At 48.6% G+C, this 18,022-nt stretch overlaps 1 protein-coding gene across 1 annotated transcript in view; it reads right to left on the bottom strand.

Moving 5' to 3' along the window:
* LOC142289954 (chymotrypsin-like elastase family member 1) overlaps window positions 1–18,022 on the bottom strand; it is a 62,074-nt gene that overhangs the window by 9,614 nt on the left and 34,438 nt on the right. Inside the window, exons 3-6 of the mRNA XM_075333898.1 lie at window positions 11,774–11,856; window positions 897–997; window positions 679–804; window positions 399–535 (exon numbers count right to left, since the gene is read on the bottom strand). Of these exons, the coding sequence (XP_075190013.1) occupies window positions 399–535; window positions 679–804; window positions 897–997; window positions 11,774–11,856 (447 nt within the window). The remainder of the gene's footprint in view (window positions 1–398; window positions 536–678; window positions 805–896; window positions 998–11,773; window positions 11,857–18,022) is intronic.

Raw genomic sequence — 18,022 nt, forward strand, 5'->3', positions numbered from 1 at the left:
AAACACATATTTAATAGGGAGCCAAGAACTATCCGAAAGATAAGGCTCTTTTTGGTGAGCGGAGCCATGGGAACCGGATTACCAAAAACAGCCGAACTGCCCATCACTACAATGCACAGACTGGACGCAGTTCTCCTGTCACGAGGGTCACAGCCTCATAGAAAGATATGAAGCTGTTATTCTCCGGGCGGCACAACCATGGCTGAGTTAGGACCGGTGTGCACAGATGTCTGAATGAGTCCTAAGGCAGCCAAATTGATACACTATTACAAACCGGGCAGCTGTATGAGCTGAGCCAGGAGAAGATTTGCTGAATACATTTTTGTTATGCAAGTTATATCTTTATATGCCTGTGCAATCCCTTTAACCTTTCATTGTAAGCATTGGAACAAACTTACTGTCAGTATAGCCCCATCCTGTAACAATGCACGGATGGCCATTGGGAAGGATAACACCATCACTGGGTAGAGCGGCGAGCTGGACAACTTGGTTAAGTACAGCTTGAGAGGCCAAACGGAGCACTGCAATATCAAACCTGCAAGGAAAATAAGACAGTGATGCTTACTTCAGTTAAGTTTGTGGACAAGTGTGCCACTGACATGCAACAATGATACATAGAGATGTTCTTGGCTGTACATGGATTGACTATTGATCTATGAAGACTGGCATTGTACATACCCAGCAGCCAGATTGTTTGCGTTCCATCTGGAATGGTAGATGACTTTATTCACAGAGATAATCTGCTCAGTACCATCATTCTGGTACAGACTGTGATCTCCGAGCCCTACACGAAAAGTTGCTGGACTAAAAGATAAATATGTGTAAAAACATGGTTCAAAAACTGATATCTGACACAAAGTGGTATATTAAGGGATATCTAAAGCCTCAAACCTCACCTGTCTACACAGTGAGCAGCGGTCAATACCCAGTTAGTACGGATCAGGGAGCCCCCGCAGGTGTGGTACCAATAGCCACCAGAAAGGTACTGCAGAGTAACCTTTTGAGAAATATATGGATGTGGAAAGTCATCACATTATCTAAATATGATCCCTTTGGCATTACAGCCAATTTGCCTTTATGACAAATATATATTTTTTCAATCTTTGTATATTCTCTGACAGCTTTTGCATTTTTTGCCTAAATTTTGCACAAAGCAGTTAATTTGTTCTGCATATTTTTGTACGCATATAGTGAGCTATAATTTTTAAAGCTTCTGAGGCACTTTATACATATTTTTGCACATATATATTGAATATAAATAGTGGCTATACATTTTTCACATATATAATGACCTTGATTAACAAACTGTGGAGGCACTTTTTGCATATCTCTGCCTACATACATCATAGATCTGTATATTTTAATGCACATACGGTATATTTTTATGAACAGTGAATGCACCTTATGTTTGACAGTTAATACATTATGGATCAGTTGTATAATTTTTGACAATTTAAGGTCTTATTCCTTTCTGAAAATGTGCTGACATAGCTGGTTCTCTGTCATTTTTATGTTTTTTATTGAATTGTAGCTACATAATTATTGAATTTTTCAAGTGTTCGTAGTCTCATTTTTGTTCTATTGGAGGAGTATTTCTCTATTTCATTAAATATTTAAGATGAACTACTAATTAAACTAATTAAAAATATTTGATGTTGACCCTATTTCTGTGGTCCTAATTTGGACCTTAGTTTTTGTTGGGTATTTGATTTGTGGAGGTCTTATACATCCATTTAGTTCTGGGACTTGTGTTGTTGCTATACTTTTCAGTAGGCACCAACATTTCGGAATTTAAAATAATATTTTCAGTTGGTCTTATATAATACTCTAATTTTCTGAGATAATGACTTTTGGCTTTCCATTGGCTGTAAGCCATAATCCTCAACATTAACAGAAATAAACACTTAAAGTAGATCCCTCTGTAATGACTCTCCTGTATATAAAAAACAGGAATAGATCACTGCTTGTAATGACTATATATTTCCCCTCTTCTATATTGAATTACTGAAATAAATTAACTTTTTGTTGATACTCCAATATATATATATATATATATATATATATATATATATATATATATATATATATATATATTTATTTATATATATATCATCTCGCAGAATAAAGTTAATAATGTTTATATATATAATATATATATAAAAAAACATTATTAACTTTATTCTGCGAGATGACGGTGAAGACCATTTTAGGCCTTTTTTTTTATCTTTTACTACTTTGGCATTTACAGATCAAATCTATATTGCTTTGTTTGTGTCAACTTAGGACTTGTTTAATTTTATTATTATTTTTAAATAAGAATTGGAGTGGGGCAGGAGCACAGGTTATGTGACGGTGGTACAGGGAAAGAAATTGTATGCCTAACCTGAGTAGCCGCACAAGAGCTCAGCACCAAAGTTATCCCATTTTTACTTTAAAGAGTCTGCCTGGTGAGTGACAAAATTCTTAGAATGGTGTACAATAATAAAGAAAGCAATACTCACCGCTCTGCTCCTCTGCTTATTCCCTCACTGGTCTCTACTTCCCTGCGTAGAAATTATGTCTCCACAAAAGGACACGTGTAATGGGTAGTGGCATAACTAAAGTTCGATGATCCCCAGTGCAAAATATGGACCTGGCCTCCCCTCCCCCTGCATGTGATCAGATTTATGGGCCCTCATCGAGTTCTAAATCCTATAAAGACATACATGTTGCCCCCACCTCTTCTTTATGTGGTAATGTCCCCCATCCTGTACTAATGTCTCCCATCTTGGTCCCCTTACAGGTTTATATGTCTCTCATCCTTGTATATGTTTCCCATCCGGTATATATGTTGTTCATCCTGGGCCCCTTCCTGGTATATATTTCATCTATCCTGGGACCTTTCTTGGCGTATATGTGCCCCATCTTGGTATATACTGTATGTCCCCCATTCTGGGCTATCCTGGTATATATGTCCCCCAACTGCCGCTGTTCACTAATGCAAAATAAACAAACAAACATTCTACTAATGTTCCTCTGCTCCCTTGTTGCACAGTCTTCTCTTCTTTAGCCGTTGTAGAGGCCAGCAGGCACTGCTATGGCGACACATGACATCAGTGCCATGTTACACAAACGCCTGGCATGCTGATGTCAGCCACTGAATGATTGAGTGAATGGCCGGCATCACTTATTGTGGTGAAGGGACCCGACGGGGCGCACATCCCGATGAAGTAGGCACCCCTCCTGCATGGGCCCAGTTGTGGTCCCACCCTCTGCGACCGCAATGGTTATACCCCTCGTAGAGGGTCTGTTGGTGGCATTATCATTTTAGTGTAACAGAAGTTGTAGATTGCTGGCATAATGGCATGAGATGAGTGTTGCTTTTTGTTATTATTTCAATTAAAAAAAAGTCCGTGGAGCCTCTGTTAGGAGTCTCGACACAGAACATAGCCAGATATCCCTCCGGGAAGGACCTAGTCGTGCTGGTGTACTAGGCATTGCTCTCACCTAGCCAGAATCCTACTCCACACTCATGAGGGGCAATAGCCTGAAACAGCTGTCTGTGGATGGATACCTGGCCTTGGTTATTCCCTTGTCATATCTTTAAACTCGTCAAAGAGTTGGATATTGACTAAAAGGGCCACTTAATATGGTGGTTATAGTGGTCTCCTAAAAAGAGACACCCTTGGCTAGTTCCTTCCCGGAGGGATATCTGGCTATTTTTTGTGTCGAGACTCCTAACAGAGGCTCCACAGACTTTTTTTTGATTTGCATACTTTCCAGGGGGCAATGCACCTAGAATTTCACTGTGTTGAGCGCCTTGCTGGCTGCCAGCAGTGTTTTCTCTGGCTCGTCTCCCTGAGACCAGTGATTGTTTTGTCTTGCTGGTCTACTAGGCATTGCTTCCACCTAGCCAGAATCCTATTCCACACTGATGAGGGGCAATACCCCGAAACAACTGTCTGTGGATAGATACCTGGCCTTGGTATTTCCCTTGCCATATCTTTAAACTCATCAAAGCGTTGGATATTGACTAAAAGGGCCAATTAATATGGTGGTTATGGTGGTCTCCTGAAAAGAGCCACTCCTTGGCTAGTTCCTTCCCGGAGGGATTTCTGGCTATTTTCTGTGTCGAGACTCCTATCAGAGGCTCCACGGACTCTTTTTGATTTGCATACTTCCCAGGGGGCAATACACCTAAGATTTCACTGTGTTGAGCACCTTTGCTGGCTGCCGGCAGTGTTTTCTCTGGCTGGTCTCCCCGAGATCAGTGATTGTTTTGTCTTTTTTTATTATTTTACACCATTTTGAGCATTTTGTGAAGAAAACAAATTAACCAGGCACCTCATATAAGACTATAATTGTATGTTAGAGACTTTGATAATAATTTTCATTTACTCATGGGAACCAAACACATTAGGTGTAAGTTTATTGAACCTACGTGTGGCGTCCCTGAGGCTCAGGTCGCTACAGGGTACTGCACTCCACTTAGGGTGTGGTGCTGATCATGGATCCAAAGGAGGTCGGTGCTGGTTTCACCATCCACAACCACATACACACATGGGTTGCCCCTTCCCCTCTAGGGACTGGGCTAGGGTCAGGTACAAAAGAGGTTGCCAACAGTGTGGCATTTACAGGATGCCATCACAACAGGGGCCTTAATCCACTAGCTTAGCACCTGGGTAGGGGAGGAGCGGCCACCAGGGGGAGTTAGGAGTCACAAACACACAGTAATTTAGAGAGTTCTCCAGCAGGAGTGACAGTGAGCGGACATCTTCCCCGGTAGCTCCTGTAGGACATAGAAGTTTAACGGTTGCTGAGGAGGATACCGTGTCAGTTCCCTTCGGGACCAGCGCTGTTCAGGGTACAGCACCCTAGGGCGGTGCAATTCCACGTTGCATCACCAGATTCTGGCGGATGGAGAGGTTCCACGCTTCTCAACCACACAAGTTTCCAGAGCCAAGTGGCACCTAGGATTACGGGCCTCGATTACGGTCAGACTCAAGGGGATCCACGCTACTGGCATAGGGAACAGTACTCTACCTAGTACGGAAGGGACTCTAAGTGCTTCAAGCCACAGGGACCCACATTACAAAGCGCAATGAGGAAGGGCCCAGAGACTACCGCACCGGTTCTGACCTCCCACGGATCTGGGTTTGACCTAAGCCCATTACGGCAGTGACCAGTGTGACCGGGCTGGCAGCTGAAGTTGTGGGTAAACTACACCCTGAACCTGCAAAGACAATGTTGGCTCGTCCTTACCGCCGCCGCTGCCCAGCACTTAGGCGCCAATGGATGTTAAATCCCTCTTTATCCACCTGGGGCCGGTTCCGCCTGTGGGAAACGGCACCATCCCAGCTGCAATAACACCTGCCCCGGTGATGAATTCTGCAGTGGCTGCTACTCCTGGCCACATACCACAGGTGGCGTCACGACAAACTCTCCCAAATACCCTGCTTCCACCACCATATACTGTATGCCTTGGGGCAACGGAACCGGGCAAGGCCACCCCGTGACAGCACATGATCCGACCCGAAATGGCCCGGCGACGAGTAGGTTAACCACCTGCCCTGTGGGGTGCTACATTTGGCATCACAAACAGAATATTGTGCCCATTAAACCGGGTACTGTGCGCCTACAGAACTGTGTTAAACTGGTTAATTTTGCATTGACGAAAAACAACAGTAACGATTATCGGCAAAGCGTAAGAAAAGAGGAGGCGTGTCTTCGTGGGCGGAGCCCAGATAAGCGCGCGAAGAAGAGTCCCGCTGCCAGAAATTACCAGGAAACCCCGTGTCTCCAGCCAAGAGCGGAAACTATTTTCCAGGATAGACTGTACAGCTTATTGGAACTGCAACTCTAGATTTTGGAACTGAGAAAAGACATGGCCAAGGTAATGCAGACCAAGCCAGGAACCCAGCAACCGGTGACCATTGAACTGGCTTCCAGTGCTGATGATCTCCCCTGGCAGCGATGCGGAAAGAACTTGCCGCATCCCATGACTAACCGTTATGATGCTGATGGGCAGCCCATCGTCTGCCGTTGCGGCAAGTTAGGCCATTATGCCAGAGGATGTCCAGTGATCGTGCCAAGCCAGGGGGTCGGACCGGGCCCTCAAGAAACACCATCACCCAAGCAAGAATAATTGTTAATGTTTTTCATATGCAGAATGTTTTCTCATTGCTGATATTTTTTTACTTGACCTGTTTTGTTGACCTGTGACCGGTATTGTTGTAAATGTTTGAAACGTTTGAAGTCAATTCTGCCTCCCATAATGGGAAGAATGTTTATTGTTAACCTGTTGCATGCATGCACACATAAAAATTGCAGGGTTAACTGTGTTTTGTTGCAGTCCGGGAGTGCTGCCATTTGCCGTGGGGGAATGTGGTACCCCTGAAGTTCAGGTCGCTACAGAGTACTGCACTCCACTTAGGGTATAGTGCTGATCATGGATCCAAAAAAGGTTGGTGCCAGTTTCATCATCTACAACCACATACACACATGGGTTGCCCCTTCTCTACTGTGAACTTGGGCTAAGGTCGGGTACAAAAGGGGTTGCCAACAGTGTGGCATTTACAGGATGCCATCACAACAGGGGCCAAAATCCACTAGCTTAGGACCTGGGTAGGGGAGGAGTGGCCACCAGGGGTAGTTAGGAGTCACATCCACAGTAATTTAGAGAGCTTTCCAGCAGGAGTGACAGTGAGCGGATGTCTTTCCCGGTAGCTCCTGTGGGACATAGGAGTTTAACGGTCACTGAGGAGGATACCGTGTCAGTTCCCTCCGGGACCAGCGCTGTTCAGGGTGCAACACCATAGGGTGGTACAATTCCATGTTGCAACACCAGATTCTGCCAGACGGAGAGGTTCTGTGCTTCTGCAACCACACAAGTTTCCAGAGTCAAGTGCTACCTAGGATTCCGGGGCCTCGATCACAGTCAGACTCAAGTGGATCCACGCTACTGGCATAGGGAACAGTACTCTACCTAGTACGGAAGGGACTAAAAGTGCTTCAAGCCACAGGGGCCAACACTACAAAGCACAGTGAGGAACGGCCCAAAGGATGTTTTACATCAATGTGCTTAGTCCTTGCACTAATTTTTTCACTGCTGGCGAGTTTAATGCTTCCTTGGTTCTCCTCGTACATAAAAGTTGGCTGAACTAGTGGCTTGCTGAAATCTTCCAAAAGTTGTTTCAACCAAATTACTTCTTTACTGGTGTGAGCAGCAGCCATATATTCTGCTTCTATAGAAGATAATGTGACTGACTGAGCCCGGTGAAAGTGTGGCACCCCTGAGTATATCAGGGTGCCACAGAGTACAGCAATCCTTACGCAGGGTGCAGGACCGACCCCCCCATGGTTCTAGGTTCCCAATAACTGGTGTCACTACCATCAGCACCACAAATCCCAACCACACCTCACATCAAACCTGTCAGACACACTAGTGGGATGGTCAAGCTGGAGTAGGGCCACCCACCTAGGGGTCAGGCAGACTGGTGGGAGGGAGGAAGTGGAGAGCAGAGCAGAGCAGTGAGAGCCCTGAAAGAGTGAGGTGCTGGGAGTAGTAGCTCCCGAGGAGCGAGGCCTTGGTTAGGTCACAGACGGTGGTCCAGGACCACAGGAGTCGGGGACTGGTAACAGTGACATTGGAAGAGGGTGCAACGGACATGGTCTTAGAGGATAGTCAGCACCAGCAAGCCCAATAAATGGATCGATACCGAGCATGGCGGAGTACAGGACCCTAGGTCAGGAACCGATTCAATGTCCTGATAATTAACCTGGGAGGGAGAGTATCTTCACGAACTTCCCTAAGAGCTCAGAGATTGAAGGTATCAGCACAACGCGGGGGATAGGGTTCTCCAGATAAAACAACCCACTGAAATCCCAAGTGCCAGCCATCAAGAGCACAGCTACACTTCACATAGGTAGCGGGGCCCCAATAGCTTCAAGCCAAGGGGCCACAACAGACAACTACAATTGTGCACGGAGGCAGGGTCCGGATTACCAAGTGACACCGATGGGAGCGGACACCTGGACGGGTTCGCCGCAGTGGCAGCGGTGCACAAAGACTTTGGTTTACCACAGTGTGTGCATCCACTTTATAATCCTCATCCAGCACCACAACTACCACAGTGAGTACCCTGATCCCTGCACCCTGTCCTCCCAACTATTCACCAAAATTTCTCCAGGGTCTGGGGCCTTCCCTACCTGTGGAGGGACTAACATCAGGCTGCTTAACTCCATCTGCCCCGGTACGCCTAAAGGCCGCTTTACACGCGGCGATTTATCGTGCGATCGCACCCGCCCCCATCGTTTGTGCAACACGGGCAATTTGTTGCCCATGTCGCACAAAGTCGTTAACCCCCGTCACACGTACTTACCTTCCAATCGACCTCGCTGTGGGCGGCGAACATGCTCTTCCTGAAGGGGGAGGGACGTTCGGCGTCACAGCGGCCGCCCAATAGAAGCGGAGGGGCGGAGAGGAGCGGGACGTAAACATCCCGCCCACCTTCTTCCTTCCGCATTGCCGGCGGGACGCAGGTAAGCTGCAGTTCATCGTTCCCGAGGTGTCACACGGAGCGACGTGTGCTACCTCGGGAATGATGAACAACCGGCGCGCAGAAGGCCATTCGATTTTTTTGAAAATGAGCGACGTTTCAACGAGCAATGATAAGGTGAGTATTTTTGCACAATCACAGTCGCCCGTAGCTGTCACACGCTATGATATGTCAAACGATGCCGGATGTGCGTCACTGATGACGTGACCTCAACGACATATCGTTTGATATATCGTAGCGTGTAACGGGCCCTTAACAGCAGCGGCGGTACTCCCATTACCGCAAACCACAGGTGGGGTCACAAACTTCTCCCCTGTAAATATCCCCTTTCAAGGATCGGAGTGTTAGATGTGCCCGGGTCCGGACCCCTCGAGCCACGACCACCCCGGATCTGAGCAGCCCGGTCTGCGCCGGGGCGGCACACCTCTAAATCTTTCTGGCGTCACGAACAGGATAAGAACTGGACCCACTAAACCAGGTGACGTGCGCCTTGCAGAGCTGTCAAAATCTGAACTGTGGCTGTTAATTTGGCTTGCCGCCATTATGGTGCCTAAAAACAACAACTGCGCCATCATCCCCAGCAAAAGGGTGCAAAGCCGAAGCCCCGCCCCTCATCCTGAAAGCGCTGTTGGAAACCGGTAGTGGCTGGACCCAGAAGTTTCCAGAGATCCCCTGTCCCAGAGAGCTTGGTGACGAAAATCAAGCAGGAGAGCAGCAGGACGGCAGAGCGGAGAGACTGGTTGCCTGTGCGTTCCTTTCCCGGGACGGTCATATGGATTGAAGAGGAGACAGAGCGGCTCTGCAGGAGGATGTGGACGCAGTTCCTGTTCCTGCTGGATGACTGGAGAGATGAGATGAGGAGCGTGGTCGCGGCGATGCGGGCTCATCTAGTGGAAGCCCTGCTTATGGAGCGGGTAAGCAGAAGTCCAGTTCCGGTTGATCCGGCCTACCTGGCCGTGGAACCCGGTCTGCCCGCGGCCATCGCGACAGCCATGCCACCTCCTCTACTCTTGGCTGAAGCTATAACCGAGCCGCTACCCCCAACACCGGCAGCGGAACCTCCAGCCCCCGCGGAAGACGAGCAGGCCGCAACGCCTCCGGCCCTACCACCCACCAGACCAGACCAGGCCGCGACGCCTTCGGCACCATCCATGGCCAGACCAGACCCGACCGCATTACCGGGCCCATATCTCGATATGGAGGACCCGGCCACCGGTTCATCTAAACACCACTGCAGAGAAAAAAACCTGCCGACATGCCAGTTCCACTGCCGCGCAGCCTCCCGGTAGCTGCCGGGGCCACAGGAATCCGAATGCAGCCAGTTCCCCTGGAGGAGGCGGAACCCGAGGTCAGTGCCCTCTATTGGGAACGACACCAGCAGCAGTTTCTAGCGGAGATGTCCGCCAGAAAACAGCGACGAGCAGAGATTGCCGCCCGTACTAACAGAGAAAAGGAGCACCTGAGAAAGGCTACGTTCTTGGTCAGAGGACTGCGGTACCGAGGCCAAGTGGAGCGTTTTGACCCAATCAAGAGGAGGGGGTTTATTGCGGAGCCAGGCCTTGCTGCTGGGGTGTTTGTCTCCAGGAGGGATGTTGCAGAACACCTCCCAAAGGGACATCCTGATCGAAACCTGAAACCAGGTGACTTGGTTTCATACTGCCGGCATTGTGGAGCGCGGGGCTGGTATGCCTTGGAAGTTAATAGGTATGCCGTGGCGGGAGAGAAAATTGTGCCAGCTCCTGCAACCCCCCCAGACTACCTCAGAGAGTAAAATGGTAGCGGAACCTGGCTACCTTGTTACAGTGTTGTTATATTATTTAATGCTTTAAGAAATGTTTGAAAATGTTGAAAATGCTAATTACCCGAATTAGTAACCTGATTTGCAAGTTTACCATTTTTGCAAATAGTGCATAGACCCTGTTTTATCCCCCTTAGCATTAAAAATGGACCATGGCTGCAGGACTGGCAGAAGCCAGCATGAACTTGTGCTACTTGTAAATAGTTGCACCTCGTGTGACCTACCAGAGTCGTCCCCTGAACCATCAGGGCTTCAATCCTGTCACCACGGAGACATCCGGGGCGGCACAAAAGTATGGAACCGGAAGTGTGTGCGGTAAGTATTTGCTCATACCACAAGGCATTGCTCAAAAACCGAGTTACAAATTTACAGCAAGCTTTGCTCATATAGCAAAATGCTCACACACCAGGTTACTCGTAAACCGAGGTTCCACTGTATAATCAGCTTCACAAATCAGCAAGTAATCATTTGTGTATCTCTGTCACACAGGGCTTTTTGGTGTTTTTTTGCTGCGTTTTTTAGCTGCAGATTTGCCTTGGTTTTATGCAAATCCATGCTAATAAAACACTGCTTTTTACAGTCCCAGCAAAGTCTATGAGATTTCTGAAATCTCATACACACACACACACACACACACACACACACACACACACACACACACACACACACACACACATTTTTTCCTGACTGTTTTGTCAAATACATGCGTTTTTGATGCAGATTTCAAAGAATGAGCATGTCAATTCTTTGCAGTGTTTTTGCAACGTTGTTTCATTGATACAACCCATTTTGTAGAAATAAACGCAGCAAGTCCGCACCAAAAACGCCACTACAACACACCAAAAACGCAGATGACTCAAAGAAAATTTCTTGCACAAGATCAGGTTTTGGTCAGGAAAAAAACGTACCAAAAATCACAGTGTGAACATAGCCAAAAACAGATTAGTCATATGCTCTTCTTGTTACCTCCTCTCTCTCCTTTTTTTGTGTTTTAACTTTATTAACAGCACACAAACCTAGCAACTGAACACTAATAGACAGGATTGGAGTTGTACTAAACATACAGTATGCCAACAAAAAGAAATATGATAAACTCAATCACTAATTGTTTGGTACTTTTAAATTATTTTCAAGGTAAAAAAACATTATAGGGTTTTTTTTGCAGCTTATATTGTCTATTGTATATCTACTTTATAACTTTAAATTCAATAATAGAACTCCAAGAACACCATCTGTAAGGAGTTTGTATGTTCTCCCCGTGTTTGTGTGGGTTTCCTCCAGGTTCTCCAGTTTCCTCCCACACTCCAAATACATACTGATAGGGAACTTAGATTGTGAGCCCCAATGGGGACAGTGTTGCCATTGTCTGTAAAGCACTGTGGAATTAATAGCGCTATATAAATGAATAAATAATATTATTATTATTATAAATACTTACCTGCCAAGGCCAACTATTTTTTACAACATCTGTTCCTCCAACCACACGCCCATTTTGGTCTGCAAAGTCTTCATCACACTGTCCTAAGGAGAAAATATAGAATTGCTAGATTTACTTTTGACTAAACTGATAAAAATAATATGGACATATAGCATGATGTAAATAAGTAAAAGGCAATAGTGCATATATATATAAACACAGGGCACTTAGTAAACAATATTTTTGATCAAAAAAACGTAAATTCATCCCATCGCAACAAGGTGTACCCAATCGGGAAAGTACCTAACATTCTCTAGTATTAAAACCTTGTCAGTCACTCCTAGCCATTATAGGAAGCATTATAAATAGTGATGGGCAAACCGGGACTGTAAATGTCCAGATCTGCGCGGTTTCAAACATACCCTAGTGCTGGACCTGGGCCCGGAATTCTCAGGCAACTCCATGCAATTTGGAAAATTAAAAAAATAAAGACAATAAGAATAAAGCAAGAGCTTCATACTTACCGAAACTGTTTCCATGTCGCTCATTAATCCATATGCACTGCTTCCCCACCCACTGGCAGTCCCCAAGTCTGTGAATGGTCTGACGAAGGCAACCTCGTGTTGCGGAAACGGCCGTCGGGTGGGTCACGGTCCCCCTCTCTTATTGGCACCCAGCGTCTCCTCGTGTGGCTCCACTGTTGGTAAATATACTGCCTGTCTTGTTTAGGCTGCTTTCACACTACGTTTTTTTAACATGCGTCATGAACGTTTTTTGCTGTAAAAGCGGATCCTGCTTTTACAGCAAAAAACGCATGCTAACGCATTAGAGTCATGTGATCGGGAGTGAGGGGAACTAAACGTGCCAGACTGGGAGCCGGCTTCTTACAACTGCGGAGGTTCGTAACCAAGGTAAACATCGGGTAACTTGCTTGGATACCCGATATTTATCTTGGTTACGAGCGTCTGTACACGTAACCAATGTAAACATCGGGTAACTAAGAGAAGTGGTTACCCGATATTTACCTTGGTTACGAGTGTCCGCAGCTCTCAGGTGGGAGAGAGAGACAGGAGAGGGAGGGGGAGAGACAGAGAGAGAGGGAGGAGAGAGAGGGTGGAGGGAGAGGGTGAGAGAGGGAGGAGAGAGAGGGACTGATCGCCCGAGACTGGTTTCTGGGCATGCTCAGTAGAGCAAGCAGGATCCTGTCTATCAGCATGCCAGCGTTCACATGCGTTTGCATGCTGTTTAGTCAGGATCCAGCAATTTGCAGTATTTGGACGCAGCTCAAAAACGCTACAAATAGCGTTTTTGAAAAATGTTAAAAAAGTGCAAGTCGCTGGATCCTCACTATAACGCATGCAAACGCAGGTGACCGCATGTTAACGCGAGTCCATTGCAAATGCATTGAAATGAAAACGCATTTGCACTGGATCCGCTTTTGCGTTAAAAAAACGTTCATGACGGATGTTAAAAAAACGTAGTGTGAAAGCAGCCTTATCGTGGGAATTTTCCTGGTCACGTTATATGTAGATGCATGCAGGGCTATGGCACGGGGTGTTCTAGTGACATCTAGTGGACGCTTCCGATATCTCTATAGCAAAGGTGCCTCATTATATTGCATGCTTAGCAGCTATATACATGTGGGTTCTGTGACCTTGTTTGGGGCTTTTAAGTCCTGTATTGTTTCTGTTTCACCCTTTGCATGTGCACTTTTCTACAAAATAAATTATTCCATTAAATTATCTGGGCGTATGGTCGTTTGTCCTCTTTGTGTGCTCTGCTAAATTTTGCGACTAGCCCTCATTAGTCCAGATCTGCACAGCGGTAGTTTCTTTTATATATTCACTAACCCTATGTACTCTTTATGTACTGGGTAGTAGCATACTATCTACCATGTGTAGTCGGTTGTTGGTAATTATTTATATGTGAATGGTTGCAGTCAGACGCACCCCTAGCCTGTGTGACACTGTTTGCCTGCAACCAATCACGTTCTTGTCTTGCATATTTTCCCAGGGGGCCTTGTTCTAGTGTCACTGCATTGAGAAACACGTGATGGTGTCTCCGCGGTGTTGGATGTTGATCTCCCCGAGGTCAACCATCCTTACCTATGTAGTCTTCTACTAGGCATTGCTCCCACTAGCCAGTTTCCTACTCCATACTGATGAGGGGCAAATACCCCGAAACAGCTGTCTGTGGATGGATACCATGTTTTGGTATAGGCGGTTTCCTTGACTGGAGACTGCCCTTCCCGTGGTTGTTCCTTCCCGGTGGAAGACCTGGCTAGTTTCCTGCCAGCGTTGAGAAACATGTGATGGTGTCTCCACGGCATTCTTGTTTTGCATATTTTCCCAGGGGGCCTTGTTCTAGTGTCACTGCGTTGAGAAACACGTGATGGTGTCTCCGCGGTGTTGGATGTTGATCTCCCCGAGGTCAACAATCCTTACCTATGTAGTCTTCTACTAGGCATTGCTCCCACTAGCCAGTTTCCTACTCCACACTGATGAGGGACTAATACCCCGAAACAGCTGTCTGTGGATGGATACCATGTTTTGGTATAGGCAGCTTCCTTGACTGGAGACTGCCCTTCCCATGGTTGTCCCTTCCCGGTGAAAGACCTGGCTAGTTTCCTGCCAGTGTTGAGACACATGTGATGGTGTCTTCGCGGCATTCTTTATTGCATATTTTCCCAGGAGGCCTTGTTCTAGTGTCAATGCTGTCACGCCCCCGGTGTCTCGGCACCGCTCCTTACCCACTGATCCGGTCCCGGTGTTCCGGTGCCGCTCCGTACCCATGTAAGGGGTGGGCAGACCCCTTACAAAGAAGCATAGTCAACCCGGAATGTTGTTATTAATAAAAATGTTTTTATTGCTATTACGTTGTTTTAGTGGGTCCCCCTAGTGGCCGGGTGGGACGGTTGTCTCACAGAAACAAGTGGTAGGAGGAGCCGGCAATATGAAGGGGAGGGGAGAGAAAAGATGTGGAGGAAAAAGTGGGAGTAAGCAGGCAGTTGTGTCCGGGACAGGAGAGAAGAAGCAGAGAAGGGGCAGAGTGTGGGATCTGGATGAAAGGGGAAGCCGGAGAGTAAAGGAGTGGGCGGAATCTCAAGAGCGAAGCAGACTGGTGTGGGTCCGGTTTGTGGGTAGCCATAGTGGGAGCCGGGTGAAGCAGAGTAGCCAGGCACATCCCCACTGGAGAGGACGTCAAGGACAGGTTATTTCCCCAGCTAAAGAAGTGTGAAGTGTCATCTATAACTGCCGGTTGTGTGAAGAGCTGTGAAATAAAGAATGCCTTTTGCTTGCACCGAATCATGCCTGGAAAGTGTTTTTACATCGGACGACAACTGCACCACCACACTCTGCTCCCCCAAGACATCTCCTGTCCCGATAGTGACGGTGGAGCCAGGGGTAAACCTGGTATTAAGGGCCACGACTACAAGCCCGGAGGCGCCCCTGGCACCCCGTTACATGTGGCGTAGTCGGCAGGATCCGGATTGTATGCAAAGGGTCCCACAAGAAGATGGAGATCAAGTGGTGCCTAGGGCACAGGATCCGGATTATTGGAGAAGAGTCCCGATCCCATGGTGGGAAGAAGAAGCAGTGCCTGCAGCGTTGGACCGGGCACAAGATGGCGGCAAGATGGCCGTCGTCTCCAAGGACACTGAAAGCGCGCGAAAAGTTGGCGCCAAGAAAAGAGCCTGGGGCTGGCCGCTGCCGAAAAAGAAGTTCGGAGTACTCCGCCCAAAGAGGGGTGGTGCCGGTCCCAGGGCACGGATGAGGATATGTGAAGTGGGCGGTGTTCCAGAGAAAAAGAAGAACCGCCGCGGAGGGGTCGACCTGATGTGCGAGACTGGGGGTGGAGTATACCCAAGAGCAGGAAAAATAGGCCCGCCTCCACTTCCTCCAGCATCTCCACTGACCCTGACGCCCTTACTAGTGACTCGTACCACAGGCAAGATGGAGAACCCTGAGGAACAACAAGCCGCGTTGGTCACGCCTGGTCTGGACCGAAGACACCAGAAGCAGATTGCGTCTGCGTCTGCGGAGGGATTTCCCTCTTACCTACCCGCTGTGCCCGGAGGACCGGGATGGGCCACCAAAGTGACCTGGGTAACCACGTGGGACGCTGTGACCGGAGAGACCACGACTGAGGTCCGGGCGACGTACACCGCTCAGCTGCCGTCGGGCAATCGGCCCTTGGGAACCCCATACCTGGAGACACCCCCGCCAGTCGCGGTGGGACCGTCAACACCCGTTCCAGTTCCGGCTCCGGAAGAAGCACACGCCCAGAAGCTAGAGAGGGACAATTGGGGCTTCTTTTGGGACCCAGTACAGCCGTCACCCCTGCCTCAACGGAAGTCCCCGTCCCCAGAACCGGACCCGGTACAAGAGAGGCTGCTGGCCGAGACCGTGGCCCGGGAAATGATGGCTGGTCCCCGGAGTGCGGAGTTCGAGCAGCAGTGTACCACAGGAGTTGTGGTAAAATTCAACCAGAAGGAGGGGTATGGCTTTATTGAAGACGAGGAAACCGGTGACCACTACTTCTATAATAGAGTGAACCTGGACATTGAAGGCCTGCCGCAACGTTTGCACACGCTATATCCGGGGGAAAAGGTCCGGTTTATGAGAGAGGTGGGATGCCGAGGCCTCTTTGCAGTCGGAGTAACCCGGATGCCTACTAATCAAGAGGCTGCTCAATGGCAGCAAGAGCTGGAGTGGGAGGAATGCCAGTACCGGCGGCGGGCGCAGCACAGACCGGTATTAGCTGAGCTCTCCCACCCAAGATGCATACTTGCCGTAGCCCCGGAAATCCTTCCTGGACCGAGCACTGACCCGGAGAAGGGAACCCCGGTGGTGCTGGCTATTAACCAAAACATAACCACGCATCCGGTAATTGTCATGGGCAGCCCCCAGCCGTCCCGTGCAGCGACCCCCTCACCCCCGTCGGGGGTAGAAGGAACAAAGCCGGAGACGGAGACCGCGGAGCAACCTACCAACTACGAGCCCACCGGCAGTTACGAGCCCTTCCGGAGGCTGCGCCGGTTGCCCGGGCAGTCCCTGTCGGAGTACGTGAAGGCCCAACGAGCCGAATGGCAACGTGCCTATCACCCGGAGTGACTTTTCAAGACCGGAAGATAGCGAGCCTGTTTTATTAATCACCGGCGTTGTTTTGGACCGGAAGAAGCTGTTTGTAACCGTTCAAGTTGTTGAGCCCGGAGAGAGCCTGCTGCTGGACTGAGCCAGGGGCTCCTCCGCGTTGTTACGAATATTTTGCTGATGTGTGTTCCTGCCGTCTGACATCTAAGACCGGGAGTGCTGCAAAAGCCTCCGGGCAGAAACTCCACTAAGACCGGGAGTGCCTGCTGACGGCCTCTGGGCACGACTAAGACCGGGAGCTTCCAGGAGGAACTCCGGGCGCCGGACTGGTGCGCCCCTTGCGGTTGCCCAAAGGTGAACATGCTTGTAGTTTTTATTGAAATGACTTTGTTTCGTTTAACTGTAGTTTTAGAATTATGCCTTGCCGGGAGGCTTAGGCTTAAAGAGGGGTGGTATGTAAGGGGTGGGTAGACCCCTTACAAAGAAGCATAGTCTACCCGGAATGTTGTTATTAATAAAAATGTTTTTATTGCTATTACGTTGTTTTAGTGGGTCCCCCTAGTGGCCGGGTGGGACGGTTGTCTCACAGAAACAAGTGGTAGGAGGAGCCGGCAATATGAAGGGGAGGGGAGAGAAAAGATGTGGAGGAAAAAGTGGGAGTAAGCAGGCAGTTGTGTCCGGGACAGGAGAGAAGAAGCAGAGAAGGGGCAGAGTGTGGGATCTGGATGAAAGGGGAAGCCGGAGAGTAAAGGAGCAGGCGGAATCTCAAGAGCGAAGCAGACTGGTGTGGGTCCGGTTTGTGGGTAGCCATAGTGGGAGCCGGGTGAAGCAGAGTAGCCGGGCACATCCCCACTGGAGAGGACGTCAAGGACAGGTTATTCCCCCAGCTAAAGAAGTGTGAAGTGTCATCTATAACTGCCGGGTGTGAAGAGCTGTGAAATAAAGAATGCCTTTTGCTTGCACCGAATCATGCCTGGAAAGTGTTTTTACATCGTACGACAACTGCACCACCACACTCTGCTCCCCCAAGACATCTCCTGTCCCGATAGTGACGGTGGAGCCAGGGGTAAGCCTGGTATTAAGGGCCACGACCACAAGCCCGGAGGCGCCCCTGGCACCCCGTTACACCCACTGATCTGATCCCCATGCTCACCGACCGCGGCCCCGGCTCCCGCTC

This window comes from Anomaloglossus baeobatrachus, chromosome 2, assembly GCF_048569485.1.
Source record: "Anomaloglossus baeobatrachus isolate aAnoBae1 chromosome 2, aAnoBae1.hap1, whole genome shotgun sequence".
NCBI classification, from domain to species: Eukaryota; Metazoa; Chordata; class Amphibia; order Anura; family Aromobatidae; genus Anomaloglossus; species Anomaloglossus baeobatrachus.